The sequence below is a fragment of the Protopterus annectens genome, chromosome 4.part1 (genome assembly GCF_019279795.1).
Source record: "Protopterus annectens isolate FY-2018-M chromosome 4.part1, PAN1.0, whole genome shotgun sequence".
In the NCBI taxonomy this organism is placed as follows: Eukaryota; Metazoa; Chordata; order Ceratodontiformes; family Protopteridae; genus Protopterus; species Protopterus annectens.
In genome coordinates, this window is record NC_056734.1 from 599,010,469 (window position 1) to 599,026,370 (window position 15,902).

A 15,902-nucleotide genomic window follows, 5' to 3' on the forward strand; every position below is an offset into this window, starting at 1 on the left:
AGCTTGGTAAAGGAAGCCCCAAGTAGGATCATGGGATCATAGGAGGTTACTAGGCTAATGGCACTATGGCCCTTACAAGTCTTGCCAAGAGTTTATCTCCAGAAAAGAAACCTCAGTAGCAATATATATATATATATATATATATATATATATATATATATATATATATATATATATATATATATATATATATATATATATATATATATATATATTTTTTTTTTTTTTTTTTTTTTTTTTAACACACAGCTCACTCTATGCATCTATAATTATTTATGGTCAGAAGCCTGAGTAGTGGCCAAAATATATAGAACTAAATATATGGTCACCTACTATGCTACCTGCCAGAAAGCAAATGCCACTGTGTGGATGATACCGGAATGAGCTATTCCAATTATTTCAGCTGATAGAATGTAAGGGTACAAAAAATAATCTGAAAGCAGTTTAATTCATGAAGGAAAAAATATTTATCCGTCTGAATTCAGACCTTTCACAATTGGCCTGTCTAAGGTGACTCTGACTTATAACACAGCTACATTGTTCAATTATCATATGAAACAGTAAAATTTTGCAGGTCATTCGCTGAAGCATTCTGGGTAGGTTCCCCATCTTATAGGAAGATTGCATTGGGTAATCACATTTTATTCTGCTTTTGCATTAAATTTGACTCACTTTCATTATGAAAGATGTGACTGCCACTGAAACAGTTGCTTTCTTTAAGGCAGTGACTACAGGTAGATACACTCTTCCACACAGAACTACAGAGTCAGTGACTGGCAACACCTTAACAGCAGGTGTGGAATTAGATTCCCAGACCTTCTACTCTTCTTACCCCAAAGACAAAAATGCCAGTTAACATTATTTCCCACATACCATGTCTATCTATTCAAGTTACTCACTCAGAAAACAGCTACTGAGAAATATAGGTGTTCTGTCAACAAGAGAAGAAGAAATTAACTACTGACATTCTTTTAAATCTAAAACCAAAATCTCTAAATTTAATATAGGCAATGTGTTACAAAAGGATTCTAAAATATTTCAGTGTTTCCTGAATGATTAAACATGTTGACTTCTTTGCAGTTTCATATAAAAAATATTCAGTTTCTAAGTGCCTTAACTAATGGATAAAGGTCACTATAATCCCTTTTCAGGTAGCATAGGTCACCTAGCATTTGTCAAAAGTGTGTGCACTCCATCTCTGGAAGCTCAGTATTATACAGACTGTTTTAGAAAATTCATGTATTCTGCTGAGACACATTTGTAACTAGTGTATACATATGTCTGGCAAAAATATCAGATGATGGTCAGTCTTGGCAAAAGAAGATGACAGTTTCTGTTTAGTCTGTGTGTGGGGGTTAGTATTTGCATATGCATGTGTTTATCTGTGTGGGTGGGTCTGAGTGTGTGTGTGTGCGGGGGAGGCAGTGGGGGGGGTTCAGCTGCCTAGGCAGCGAGATATTTCCCTGTGGTACATTTGGTTGGGGACACATGAATGAAGTGGCATTCAGCTACAGAGAAAAATGGCAGTTGTGAATTCCCTGTGGACAAAGAGAAAAAGGCAATGGATGCCCACAGCTTTAATAACCAAATGCACACGGGAAAATAACAGCCATGGCTCCCAAAGCAACATGAGACAGCAGGCAGTATGGCAGGCATCAGCAGCAGGCTGACCAGTGGGGATGTCAGTGGCAGTAAAAATGCAGTGCTCAATGGCCAGTACCTTTATAACTGGTGTATGTGGACCAATACCCCCTTCACAGTGTCTACAGAACATTACCCAAAATGTATACAGGAGCATAATGTGACTACAGTAGCACGCAGGATTTCCTCTATGCTGTTACATACTTCTACATGTTATAGCTACATATGCATGTACTGCACACTGAGCACAACAATCATTACTTCTTCTGCCCTCATGCACTTGGTTATTAAAGCTGTTGGCATGGCAGTTCATGCTTTACTTTGTCCACAGGGAATTCACAGTAGCCATATTTCTCTGCAACTAAATGTCACTTCAGCCATGTGCCCCCAACCAAATGTACTAAATGTCACTTCAGCCATGTGCCCCCAACCAAATGTACCACAGGGAAATGTCTCGCTGCCTACGTGCATGTGTGTGTGTGTGTGTGTGTGTGTGTGTGTGTGTGTGTGTGTGTGTGCGCATGCGTGCGTGTGTGTGTGTGTGTGTGTGTGTGTGTGTGTGTGTGTGTGTGCGTGTGTGTGTATTCCATGTGTTTGCTTATTTACTTGTTTATTGCTCAGGTGAATGGCCTGTTCAAATGACACCTGTTCAGCCTCAGTCTATGCAAAAAAATAAAATAAAGAAATAAGCTAGAACTCAGTACAAACTCATAAAAGAATACAGCATTGTTATATGCAAGTTTATCAGATTTTTACAGTATGACACCACATAGACTATTCTAATAAGACTGTCAGTCATGTGTAGTGTATAGTATACTGAATACAGTATGGTTTGAAAGTACAGATTAACTTTTTTAAAAACTACCAATCAATCATTTATACACAAGCAGGAGAGACAAATCATTTATTTGTTCATTTGCTTGTGTATTCATGTATTTACTAATTATGGGATGACTGGACTGATGCAAGACAAAACAGTTTCTGCCACAATCTTGGCTGAGGACACTTACAGTACAACACAGTACTATGGAAATATGTTACAGAGCAAAACCTAACATAAGACTGAAATTATATAGTATGGGACTAGTAATGTGGTATATAAACAAAAGCACAGACATGAACTCATAATTCATAACATGTAAAGATGCTACATCATGGCACATATACATCTTATTAAACATTCTATTCACATGTGGCTGAAAGTCAAAGCCCAGAAGCCTGAGTTAATGTGAACTATACAAATAGTATGGGTAGACTACTGTAAGGTGCACCTATAGTCAGATTCAGCTCAGTCTGCAAGGAATTCAATTAATCCTGATCTGAAAGTCTTTAGATCAGCCAAATGTCTCACTATTGCAGGAAACATGTCCAAACTGAGAGAAAAAGGCTGGAAAAGTGCACTCACTTTTGGGTAAGCTGTGCCTAGGTCACCTCAACAGAGTAACGCTGTCAATATCACACCTTAAGCTTTAGCACTCATTCATGTTAGTCAGTTTATTTTAAGAGACAGAAGAACAAAGTGATAAGACGGTGCTTAGACTCATGTAGGTCAAGTTTGGATTTCTATGGGAAGATGCAGCCACTAGGGTTGTGGGTGCTCTAGGTGCAGAGGAGGGATACGCTTACCAGGGACAACTCTGGCTACTGGATAAAGATCTCAAACTACTCTCCAGCTGACACCTAGCTCCAGGGAAATTGAACTTCTGGTATCCATGGTATGATAAGCCAATGGAAAGGTGATGTCAGGCCAACCCTATGACATATGTACATTTGTGCAGCTTTACAGTGGGTTAACAGCAAAACCATTTTGTGCCCAGCTGTTAGAAAATCATATCAGTTTTTGTGAGTGCCAAACAGTAACATAAATATGATAATAAATAGTAGAACAAGTGAACAGTGAAAATGAATCAGTCTAATAAGATGCACACATCAGTATAGAGCTTGTATACACAGATCCATGTTGGTGCATTGTCCATGTTTCTAACAGCTATTGAAAGATGCTAATGTATACAGTGTGAGTACTTTAGTACATGAGAACATGAATCTTCTTCTAGTTTAAAGTTGAATGGTTTGTTTTTGAAATACTTCACTGAGGTATAATCAATGCGCTCTGGTCTAGCATATCAACTGTTTGTTAAAATGGACACAGATATGATAGAAAGCTGTTTAGAAGCAATACTCACCTCCTCCCCCAGGCATAGAGGTTCTATTTTAGTACTCGTACCTTCTATATTCACTAATGGCATATGCCAGAAAACAAGCTGTCTGTATCTAATCCAGTACTCTGACGATTTTATAGTACTGCACAGTAGAAACTACATCATGGCACCCAAGCGAGGACTTCAGTATAATATCCCAAGCTTATTTCTTGGTTAGATAAAAGTCATTATTATATAACAAAAAAAAAACAAAATTGTATCCATTGGGACAATGGAAAATCTTACAGCCTTATTAATATGGAAAGAACTCAAATGGTTGAAATGGCATAGCTAGCAATGGAAATAGATTGCTACATTGACAAAGATTATATCTTTTCCAGATGTGCAGCTTCATCCCAATGGCATCTTTAGTCATGCTCAGTCCTTCAAATGCATATAGATTGTGTTTACAGACTATACAGACGGTGTGCATTGGTTATTAGTCTACAGTATGCCCTTGAATTGTCATTTTTAAAGTTCATAAATATTGATTTTCACTATACAATACTCATTTTTCTTACTATGGGCATGATTTCTTACTCTGTATTTTTTCATACCTAGAAAACAAGCATAGGGAAAAAACAAAAATAAAAAAAATCACTATATGTATTACATGCTTTACAAGTCACATTTGACTCCTAGAGTGACCCTGTGAACAGACACCACAACCTGCATAGTGTTTAAGGAAATGGGGGAAAATAGAAACATTTGCCTGGTCTTTCTTATATATCATACATGCACACACTCTTACATCTACTGGCAGGTTAAAGTCCACAATCCACCTTACTCCACATCTTTGGAAAATGTAGGGAAACTACAGCACCTTGAGGAAATCCAAGGGAGGACATGTAGACTCCACATTTCCTTTCCTTTCTCCATTATTTGAGTATGTTTTCTTTGTTTATAGTGCAAGAAGATTTTTTTCCTAAATCCCCATAACACTCAGTCAGCCTCATCCAAACATCAAAACATGAAAAAAAAATGAATTAATTAGTTGAATTTACATTGCATGTTTCACAGGCTGAGGATGGGGTTAGTACAACATGGCCAGGTCGAACCTGGAGAAAATAATTTCAGATATAGCTATTATTAATTCATGTCCTGAGGGAGCCAATGCTCTTGAGACCTGTTTGAAAAATCATTAGATCCACATCAAAATGTATCTGCAAGCTTTGGAAATCATCTGTAATGATTAAGCTGTGGACCAGAGATTTGGTGTTGAAATGGAAATCCCTGTCAGATGAGGTAAGACATACTGTAGTTTATGATTTTTTTTTTTATTGTTAACCCAAGTTTATGAGAGAGAAAGGGAGAATCCTAGAGGCTTTATAATTTAGTTTTAAATGAGTTTGATGTGTAATTCATTTAATAGTATGCAAGTTGATGGATGAAGTACGATCTAACTGGAGACAGAATTAACCTGAGTATGGGAAAGTGACCTTTTTTATAAGGTAAGAGATATTAACAAATTGTCTGACATTATCATTCAGCATTGGGTAAGTTTTAGAAGTAGAAATTGGTAGATTTTACAGTAAGTTCAGTCCCAAACCAGATTCAAATAATTCTGCAAGATGCAATAGACAGTGGTAGCAGAGGGAACTGACCTTTGCCACAAATGATAATCTACACAGAAGGGTAGCACTGTGGTCAGGAATATCAGATCATTTATAAATTAGGAAAAAACAGAACAGATCCTATACAAATCCCAGAGGTTAAATTGTTGTACTTCTGATTATACAAGATAAAGTAAAAATATATATATATCCATTTATTACAAATTTAATTTGAGAAATAACACAAAATATGTTCTTATTGTAAATGACATTTGAGAACCACTGCATGTCTCCAGCACTTATCCAGATATCTGGTCTATCACACCTAAGTATCTGGTGGGCAGACAGTACACTGTTTAGCAAAAAGAAAACATGCTTTGGTCAATTTTCTAAATAGACATCACTGCTTACTCAACTTCAGAGGAGACACCCATTTGATCTGTTTTGTTGCTAATGCTAAGTCATTTTGTTTGTATTTAGATAATTCTTGGTACACTAGGAAAACCAGAAAAAACAGAGGGAATATTTTTAGATAATGGTGTCTTAACAACTGAAAGGTTGCCATAGTATATGCAGAACAGTAGCACAAACTGCAGGTGAGATTCTGATGTTTTGTTTTGTTTTTTTTAACAATTTTTGATGAGTGAGAAAATTCTCCCTAAGTTGAGCTATAAAATAAGCATGTCTTTGAACAAATGTCCTTTGTTAAAGTTTAGAGATTAATTGTGCATCCGGGTAGTCTACACTATTTAGGCTTTAGAAAAATGCACAGAATGTTCATAGGTGTTTGCTAGGCTAATGACCACAAGGGCCTTTTTAAGCCTAGCCATGCATGTCAAATCTGACAAGTTCTGATACCTTTGATAACTGTAAGGAGGGGCTTGGGAGATGAAATATTTACAGGTTGCCTGTGTCCATTAGAGACATAGGTGCCAAGTCAGGTTGAATTTCCTATTCCCTACCCAGTTGTCCAAGTTACACTTGAGTTGGGTTAGGGAGGAACCCTGCTTCATATGGATGTGGAAACTGTTCCATAGATGGGGTAGTCTCTAGGATACATAGCTGTCTTTCCAGCAGGTCCTATTCATATCACAGGCAATGTTTAAGTCTTTAGAAGAGGAATTCTGGCCCTGTTTAGTGCTCGTATACCACCTTTTAACCGGCAAAGTATTAACACTGTGGGGATGGGGTAGTATAAAAGTAGATTCTCCTTTGTGTTAATACCTTTCATGTTACTGTGAGGTCACTAAGGCAATGCGCAGACATAGACAGTCATATTATTAAAGTTTTATTTCTTAACTTTCAGGAAGGTCTGCACCTGTTCACTTACAACTTCGCCTTCAGTTCACACCAATTCCATCCTTGTAAATTACCACAGGATTTCCTCACATAGTTTGTCATTTCCATTTGCTGATCCTCACTGCAGTAAAATCTTGCAAAAGAAAATGAAACACTTATCAAACCTAAATTAATTTACTAGCCAATGCATCTAAGTATCTTAAAGGACAGTGCACAAAACAGAATCACTGCAAAAGGAATTCATCCCAAGTTTTCAGATTTTTGAGATCTCACTTCAGAAGAGGAAATGCACCAGAACTCAATCTTTGTATGGAGTTGTTTAATTAACCTGGGCTAAAATAATGTAAGATAGCCAGATAGCCAATGACTAGTGCATTGAGCATATAGCAGAGACAGCACATTAAAACCATATCACTTCAGCAGGCAGATTGTATTACAATACACTAGTGGCAGTGTAATCTCACAGCACAATAAAATGCAACAGACAAAGAACAGTGCTGTAATATCATCTGTATGAAAAAAAAGACATTTATCAGTGTTCATATGATGAGGAAGGAGCACGAGCAAAGACTTAATTTCAGTGGATTTCTGCAAAATAAAGAATATGATGCTATAATTCATCCAGGCCTGAACTGAAGTAGAATGTTAAGCTCTGTAGCAATGTCACAGTTCTTCAACCTTTCCACTGCAGATACTTTAATGTGTGTGTGTGTGTGTGTGTACCATCATGTCCATTTTGTCCCAAAAGCAGTTTGTGTATGTGTATGAATGACCACATAAACATACATTGTTACAAACTAAGCATTCACTGTTACTTTCACCTTTTAAGGAAGTCATGCCTATGTGGCCTTGTGGACTACACACACATTAACAGCAAAAATATGAAAAATAAACAAATAAACGTTTAATCGCTGCCTTAAACAAAAATCAAGTTTCTTTTGCCACATAGTTCTAAATGTACTACTAGGAAATTACTTCATGGCTGCTTCTACTCTACCATCTTAAAAACATTTAATGTGTCACTTTCTATTAGAGTGCTAATTCATTTGTGTTATGACTGTAATACAAAACGGTCTTGCACCTGCATTAGCCTGTGACCAGCCAAATTCCTAGGCTCAGGTCTCAAAAGAAATGAAGTCTTGTAATATATTTCGTCTGGCCTGATTAGTTTAAGTCACTCTCCTCTTTTCCCTCCTACAGATAAAAAACACAGCATCACGCGGGTCTCTATGGATGCAGCGCTCGAGGGTGCAGGCGACTATAGAGCTTTCTCCTTTCTAACAGGAAAAAACGGAATTACTTCAGTTGTGGAAGTTGAACTTTGCTTCTCTAGTAGCTATTGTAGCGGATCAACATCCACAGATTATATCTTTCCCGATGGGAGTAACACTTGCCCCCTACCACCTCGATGTGTGAAAAGGATGCCGAGGGCTCCATGCTGAGCACTTAATCATCTTCCTACTATTTAATTTGCATATTCCTCGCCCGATTAGGGAGGGAGGCTGGATTCTATTTCCCTACTGCCCGAGTTCTAACCGCGCCGAGGGGGTGAGGGGCTGCGATGAGGATTATAAAACCCCAGCAGCAGATTTCTGCATCATGTCCTGTACATCATTTTGACAGTAAGCTTCCTGAATGACGGACCGAGAACCCTAAGGAACTTTTCTTATTTAGAAAAAAATTTGGAGAAGTCTACAGCAGCTTTGAAGACAGTAACATTAAGTGTCTAAGCCTGACAAGTCTGCTCTACGGACTTGTAACGGGCGTCGCTGTTGCTTCAGAGAGCTTTTATCCCCATTGAAACAACTTGAACCAATCGCGCTGGTCTCCCCAGTTCGTCTCCTCTTGAGTCTCTTCTTCTGCTTTAGCCCTCCTGCCCTTTTGGGGGTGCGTAATTACTGGGGTCAGGGTGTTAGTACTATGAGGACTTGCCGAGTTTTTTACATTCTCGTTATCTTGTACTTTTTCGGATGGACCGTCGATGGATCCGCGCCTAAGATCAAATCATCTACCTTACCCATCCAGTCGGAGGTTGACCCCCAGCCTTCCAAGGCGGTATCAGGTAATTGTCCCATTACTTTTTTTTATATTATTGTTTCCATTGTTAATATAATGGCCATAGGCAGATTTAGACTTTTTTGTATATGCAGTATTCTTGAAAAACTGAAGTTCAACGGTGGAGTATATTATTGTGTGACCTTTTTGGATAAACTCGGCACCCTTTAGCTGACGGTTTGCATAAGTAACTTTTGTAATAGAGAAGCTATAGGACAAGTTATGAGAATTTGATGAGACCAGCTACTTTTATTTCTCCGTTTATGCTTCCTCACATAACATGTATGGTTTAAAAAGGCATATTAAGTAAAGAAGGTTCCTTTCCTTAGTTCTGTAGTCCCCAAACAACCTGTTAGCGCTTGGGGTACATCTATCCTGCACATCCAGCTCCTGCCCTTAAACAGCATCCAGTTTATACAATAAGGAAGAAAAAGTATTCACGCAGAAACGGAGGCTTTGCAATTTACCGGCAGTTTATGAGTCGTGCTGTCTTGGCTCTTTCCAGTTACACAAAGCGTCACATAGCATTTCAGGCTAGAACTATATGCAAGCGATTTTTGATTGTTGTTAGGTTTGTTAACAGATCCCTGACTAAAATACATAATATAAATAGATGAAAGATTGATATAATTGTATATAAATGTGTGTGTGTGTGTGTGTGTGTGTACATATCTGTGTGTGTGTGTGCGTGTGTGTGTGTGTGTGTTTGCAGTAACTGATAAAAACAAAACAGATACACAGAAAATAATAATTCTTGAATAGCATTTCTGAGAAAATAAAACAGTAAAAATAATGATTAGCAAATGGGCGGGCTAACAACTCTGATTACAAATGTTGCATTAGGACAAGCTGTATGGGAAAGATGGAGAAAAAGTGCAAAAAATGAACTGAGGATTGCAATATACATGAGACTGTCACTAGATTCTTACCCTGTTTCTCCTGACAATGACATTTTTAACCTCACAGCCTTTAAGTCTGTATTTGGCCATACCTGTCTGAATAAGGTTCCATCTCAACTGATCCAAAATGGTACAGTTTTCACAGGCACCATAATTTGTAGGTGCTGTCCCACACCCCGTCTTTCTCCCCATCATTACATCTTTACTGTCCAGGCTTATCATAAGAAAAGCTATGGAACTTAGAAACATTGCATTTTGCGAAACTGGTGCATTACCTTTTATCTATGAAAATGATAATACAGGCCTTTCATCTCCACTAAGAGGGTAATCCTAATCACACTGTCCCTTTTACCACCTGCATTCATAGCTGCTACCATTCCTTACCAGTCTTGTTGTATGAAAAAATGGTAGGTTCACATTGTGATTTTAGACATAGCTGAATGTATGTCCCCTTGTTTTGCAAGCATTCTATTTTCTGTCTCTTTCTTCACCAGGACACGATTGCTAGTCTAACACTAGTCCTACTGCTCTTTGCCATGGCATCCTAACCCATTTTCTTGTTAAGGGAGGGCCATAGAATTACATATAGGACCCAAGATGTAGTTTCACCAAGATGTCTGAATAACTTATTAAATATGTTTTGTATACTAGAATTGACACAGATTGTTCCTGTATCCCATTTCTGGAAGTGCTGTAATGTGACATTAGATTAGTGGTAAAACAACATCTGTAGTTAGTTTGAGTTGTACTTCATTTGACCTTATCAAATATGAAAACACAACAGCTGCAAAAAGAAAAGGAAATGGACCATGCTCATACACTATTAATAACCATCACAAGATTCTCTGTAGCATAGATGAGTCACAATCTCAGGGACAGGATAATATCATACAGACAGGCACCCTTATGTTTCATTTTTTCATGCCTTTATGGCATCAGCAAGTCTACATGCAGAGTCACATAAAATAATATTTGTTAACTCCTTATTTTTATTTAGACATACAAAACTCACATACACTCATGCATACACACACACACAGACACACACACATGCACTATTAAAATGATCACACTGGGCAGACTTCATAAGATAGTATATTAGGTCTGTGTGATGGGGTCAGAATACATTTCAGCTAAATTAACTGAACAAAGCCCTGAAAAATAAAACATTTGTTATTTTGTTTCCCCTTTGACATATGTTATACTTTCTTCTTTGAGACTATACATTCTAATTTGATGGATTATAGAGTATTGGATTTCAGGACTAGTTTCTTCGGTTTATGAGGAACACAAATATTTTTACTCCCATTCTGAGAATATGTATGCAAACCAGTATTAATAGTCCAGTAACTGCTGGTAAGTACATGGTTTACCAGAATACAAGTAATAATATGCAGTGTTTTGAATTAAGTTTATAAATGTAATGAATTATGGCCAGAATACAATAGCCTGTCTTATCACAGGTAAGTTTTATTTATTATTTTTAAGTAATCAAGATGAGTATGCTGAAGGCATTCACTCTGCAGGGAAGTTCGGAGGAGGAAGTGCCCAAGTAATAGTACTACAAAAACATAACATTACTGCACAGGGTGGAAATACACAGAGGAGTCTTAACAGTAATGTAACACAATGTCATCCTTCTTGCATACGCGCGCATGTGTGCACGCACGTGCACATGCGCGCACACACACACACACTATGGGTATTCTTAACACTGTTGAAGTTTTACATACAGTGCCTCTTTTCTGGGTTCAAGGGAGAGCTCAGAAATGGTCTGGTAAAATAACTTGCTCAGAGAGTCACTCAGCATGCAAATGGATGTAGAAGGAATGAAACTCTGGTCAACAGGTTACATGTTTAGCAGTTCATAACATTAAATTCACAATAACAAGAAATATTGTGGTTGAAGATTTGTGTCAATATTTAAGTCCTTTTTCAGTACATTTTTGATGACCTTGGGTTTCTTCGCTGATTAAATTATTCCAGTTTTGATTCATTACCAACTTTTCTTTGTGTGTATGTGTGTGTTTTGGATACTTCTTGTGTGAGTTGTGACTGAGTACTTTCAATTCATCTGTATTTCTTTATTCACTTGTGTTTTATTGATCAAAGCCACTTTTGTCTAATTCAAGCATTAAGAAATAATTATCTGTATTTTTGGCCATCTATCCACCCATCTATGATAAAAAAATAATTTATTTTTTTCAAGGATTGGTATCTGAATTTAGAATGTCTTGACTTAAGAACTTAGGAATATGACATTCTGCATTTATGTTTGATACTGTAATTAGGCACCTAACCTCAATGGACCCCTTTGAGACAAAAAATTGGCACAATTGCAAATATGGAGGTTTTATGCAGCAGAAAACAAAAATAAATAAACAGTGGATAGAGGCATGTTGTCTTTTATTTACTCAGTATTCAGTTGCTCATGGCTCAGTTGTTCATAACTCAATGTTCTGTGTATTCAAGTGTGAGACACTTAAATACATAGACTATGTCTGTAAATATTTTTTCTCCAAGTTTATGTGATATCAGATGCAATATATTTATTGTCTAGGAGAGTGGAAGGGTTGAACCACCATGTTGGAGAGGTGGAGGGATGCTTGTCAATCACATGTGCAATGTGATTCAAGGAACTGGCAGCTAGTTGGTGAAACTGGAGCAGAAGGTGTTTGACTAAATAATGTAGATCCATATAGTTATTAGATCATGTCCGTACTGATCAAAAAATATTTTCAATGAAAGGACCCCTGACATAATTATTAACCTAGCTGAAATTTAACATCTTTGTCAGGATGCTACATCCACTGCACCTACAAAGTGGAAGGAGAGTTGTTGTCAAAACCAGGGTCACATTATCACTGAGGAAAGGAGCAGCGTTAAATGAGGGGGACCTTTTGAGGATGGGGCAACATTCAATAAGGTGATACTTTGAAACATTGTGCATGTAATAAGGTATTTTATCACACAGGCACACACACACATGCATGCACACACATACACACACACACACACACACACACACACACACACATACACACACACACACACACACACACACACACACACACACACACACACACACACACAAACATATGTGCTTGTGTATGTGTCAAGTGAGATGGACATACAGAATACAGTTTAGTTGTCTAGCTGGAAGCATAGCCACTTTTTTGTTGGTATTTAAGAATTATTTAAAACTTACTTAGTTTGGAGTTGGTTGTGAGCAGCACAGTAATGGACCATGTAGTGTAACAAATATGTACATATGAAATAACTATTACCACTAGAAAGCATGTATGTCAAACAGGTAGCCTCACACCATTGAGTAATAACAGCTAACATAGTATTTATATTAGCTGGATCAACAGTGCCTTCCACTCTTTCTTAAAACATACATATTTCATGAGAATTACATGTTTTGGAGTCATAATAACAGAACCAGAAAACTAAACTGGAGATGTGAAGATGGGGAAGTCTGTAAGTATGTTAATAAAAAGAGAAGTCCGAAGGTCTGTTAATAAAAACATTGCTGAGGAATAAAGCAGAAAAATCGAAAGGAGCATTTCTGGATATGGGCTGTGCTGCTCTGCTCACCTTACATCACTTTATATATCTCACAGCTGACTCTGCTTACAGGCACTCTCCCTGCAGACTCTGCTGCTACATGCACTCTCTGGGTACTCCAAATGAATGTTATCATAACAATAGCAGAGTATTCCTATAACATGTTGAGAAGGTAAATATAACCAGTGTACTTTCCTTTACCACAATGATTCTAACCTATAGAAAGTGTTATTTATATTTTTACAGCTAAAATGTTTTAGACATGTTTTTATACTCAAAAGCATGCATGGATACCTGCATATATTTGCACGGGTATTTTACAAACAGCCACAGATGGGCTAGCTAACCAGCAGTGTGAACACTTACTCTAGATAATTGTCACTGATGACACCCCAACCCTATGTGCAAAAATGAGAAAAAGGGATTGTGAATTAATAGGTTTACAAGCAGGTAGGCAGGAAGATCCTGTTTTCAGATATGGTTTATTAAAATATAAAAAATGCAGTGTAATTGATTTAGTGCAACAATAACTAAGCAGTTAATTCCCAGTGCTTTTGTATAACTCATATTCATCTTAAAGCAAAATTGCTGAGGCTTGATCACATGAGCGCAACAATAGCTCTAAAAATACCAAGAAAGAACTGGTATTTTCCCTCAAAGAAGAGCTGCATCTTTAGTTAGAAGGAAAAATAAAGGAATGCTTAAATCACCAAAGTATTCCATACTTTGTGGTCCATAGTGAGATAAAAGTGTCAGTGGAAATGTTTGGTAATAATCAAGGCTGCGCAAGTGAAAACGTGGAAGAAGCATGTGTATTATGTTCTTGTACGAGCGTTAACATTTACATTTCTGTAATGGAGAGGGTATTCATTTAAAGGCAGCAGTGTAAAACTAAGGGAGCCCACGGTAAGCTTTATTTTTAAATGAATAGGAAGGCAGAGAGCCTTCTCCCAGAATTAATGCAATTATATATTATAGTTAAGGCTACATGAAGAAGCTGCATGTTAGACTGTTTGAAAAGTGGTGTGAGAACGCTTTCCAAAATGGTATCAGGATATTTCTACATATAGTAAAGTAGTAACATTATTGTTTACATGCGGTAAGGTCTCTGTTTTTGCAGTGGCTGTTTCAATATGCTGACTGAAGAAAAAAGATGAAGCAAGTCATACTGATGACATTATGAAACATAATGTCTTGTATGGAATTCTCAGCAGGCTCTAAAATGCACATGCCCTTGTATTTTCTATGTGCCATACCCTAAGGAATGCCATACAGGAATGTGATGGGGCAGGCTTTGGCATAATGGTTAAGGTCTTTACCTCATACATACAAGACAGAGGATTTGATTATGACCTCTGGTAATTGGCTAGACATGTAATAGTCTGTAGACTGATAGCCTAATATTCACCTGTGAACCTATTTAATTTAGAAATGTAATAAAAAATAAGATTTCCATTGATATGAAGTTTAACAGATGGGGGTTTGCGTAATGGTTACAAGTGTTTACCTCAAAAGCACAAGGTCAATGGTTCAATTCTTACTATTGAAAGTGAAATTGGCTAAGCTTAAAATGGCCCACAAGGGTAGCTAGCCTAGTACTTATATATAAACCTGTGATAGCATTTACTAACATTTGTTTTTTTTCATTAATAGATCTCTCATCTCTACAATGTTAAAACCAGTGTGTGCATTTTAGTCTAAAGCAGGGCTTTTGTAACTTTGAAAGTAGACCATTATGTGATACAGAGTCAAATGTCTTTGTTAAGTTCTCATAAATGACTTCCATATAGAGACCAAGATCCATATCCCTACATATGTTATCTGTGATTGTTTGCCAGGCAGTACACGTACTAGAACCCTTTCTGATGCCATACTGTTTGTCAGAGGAAATGCCATAGTCCTAACTGTGTGCATGCGTACCTCAGTTCTTAAGAACCTGTTTCTCAAGAATTGTAGAAAGGGGCCTATAAGACTGCAATGGTTACTTGACATCTGCCTTGGCAATAGGTAAGACTGTACTGGTTTACAAAAGTCTAGAAGATAGTACCACAAAGTATCGAAATACTAATAATACACTAAGAAAAGTTACTAATATATGAGTTACATACTCTAGGGAACTTCAGACATAATCCATCAAATTCAGGATGAGCATTGGCAGGAATATATTTTAACCATTGATTAACCTGTTCCAGAATAGCCTTTTTAAATTAAAATTTGAAAACCACTCAAAACAGTCAGATATAAAAGTTAAAGCTAGTTTAATGTCAGAAGTAAAATAATAAGATCATTACTAGAATCATTTGGCAAAATTGGTGGTAATGTTTCTAAATAAAGAAATCTTTTGATTACTGGTCATCACTGGGTTTATCAGAGGAGGATGGGATGTACTGATGAGTTTGTTAATCTCATGCCAGAGCATACTGGGATTATTTAGTAGGAAAGCTTGCTTGGTGTACTGTACATGACTGTTTTGCATTTCCTTTAAGTTCATTACAGTTAATCAGTTTGTGGTACAGGGAATAATTCAAGGCATTTGCTCAGCTTCCAGGAGTTTATGAGAAACGTTTTGTCTTATTGGATAATTAACTGAGACAGAGAAGCTTTGCCATTAAAAGATTCATTACCTTGACTTCAGAGTAAAGATTAAAGTTCCTGATAACAGGTATATGCCTTGTCTTATATGGCTA

General features: G+C 37.1%; 1 protein-coding gene across 1 annotated transcript in view; it reads left to right on the plus strand.

Moving 5' to 3' along the window:
• The first annotated feature begins 7,943 nt into the window (after nt 1–7,943).
• CHRD (chordin) overlaps nt 7,944–15,902 on the plus strand; it is a 130,761-nt gene continuing 122,802 nt past the window's right edge. Inside the window, exon 1 of the mRNA XM_044070405.1 lies at nt 7,944–8,753. Coding sequence (XP_043926340.1) covers nt 8,612–8,753 — 142 coding nt within the window. The 5' untranslated portion in view covers nt 7,944–8,611. The remainder of the gene's footprint in view (nt 8,754–15,902) is intronic.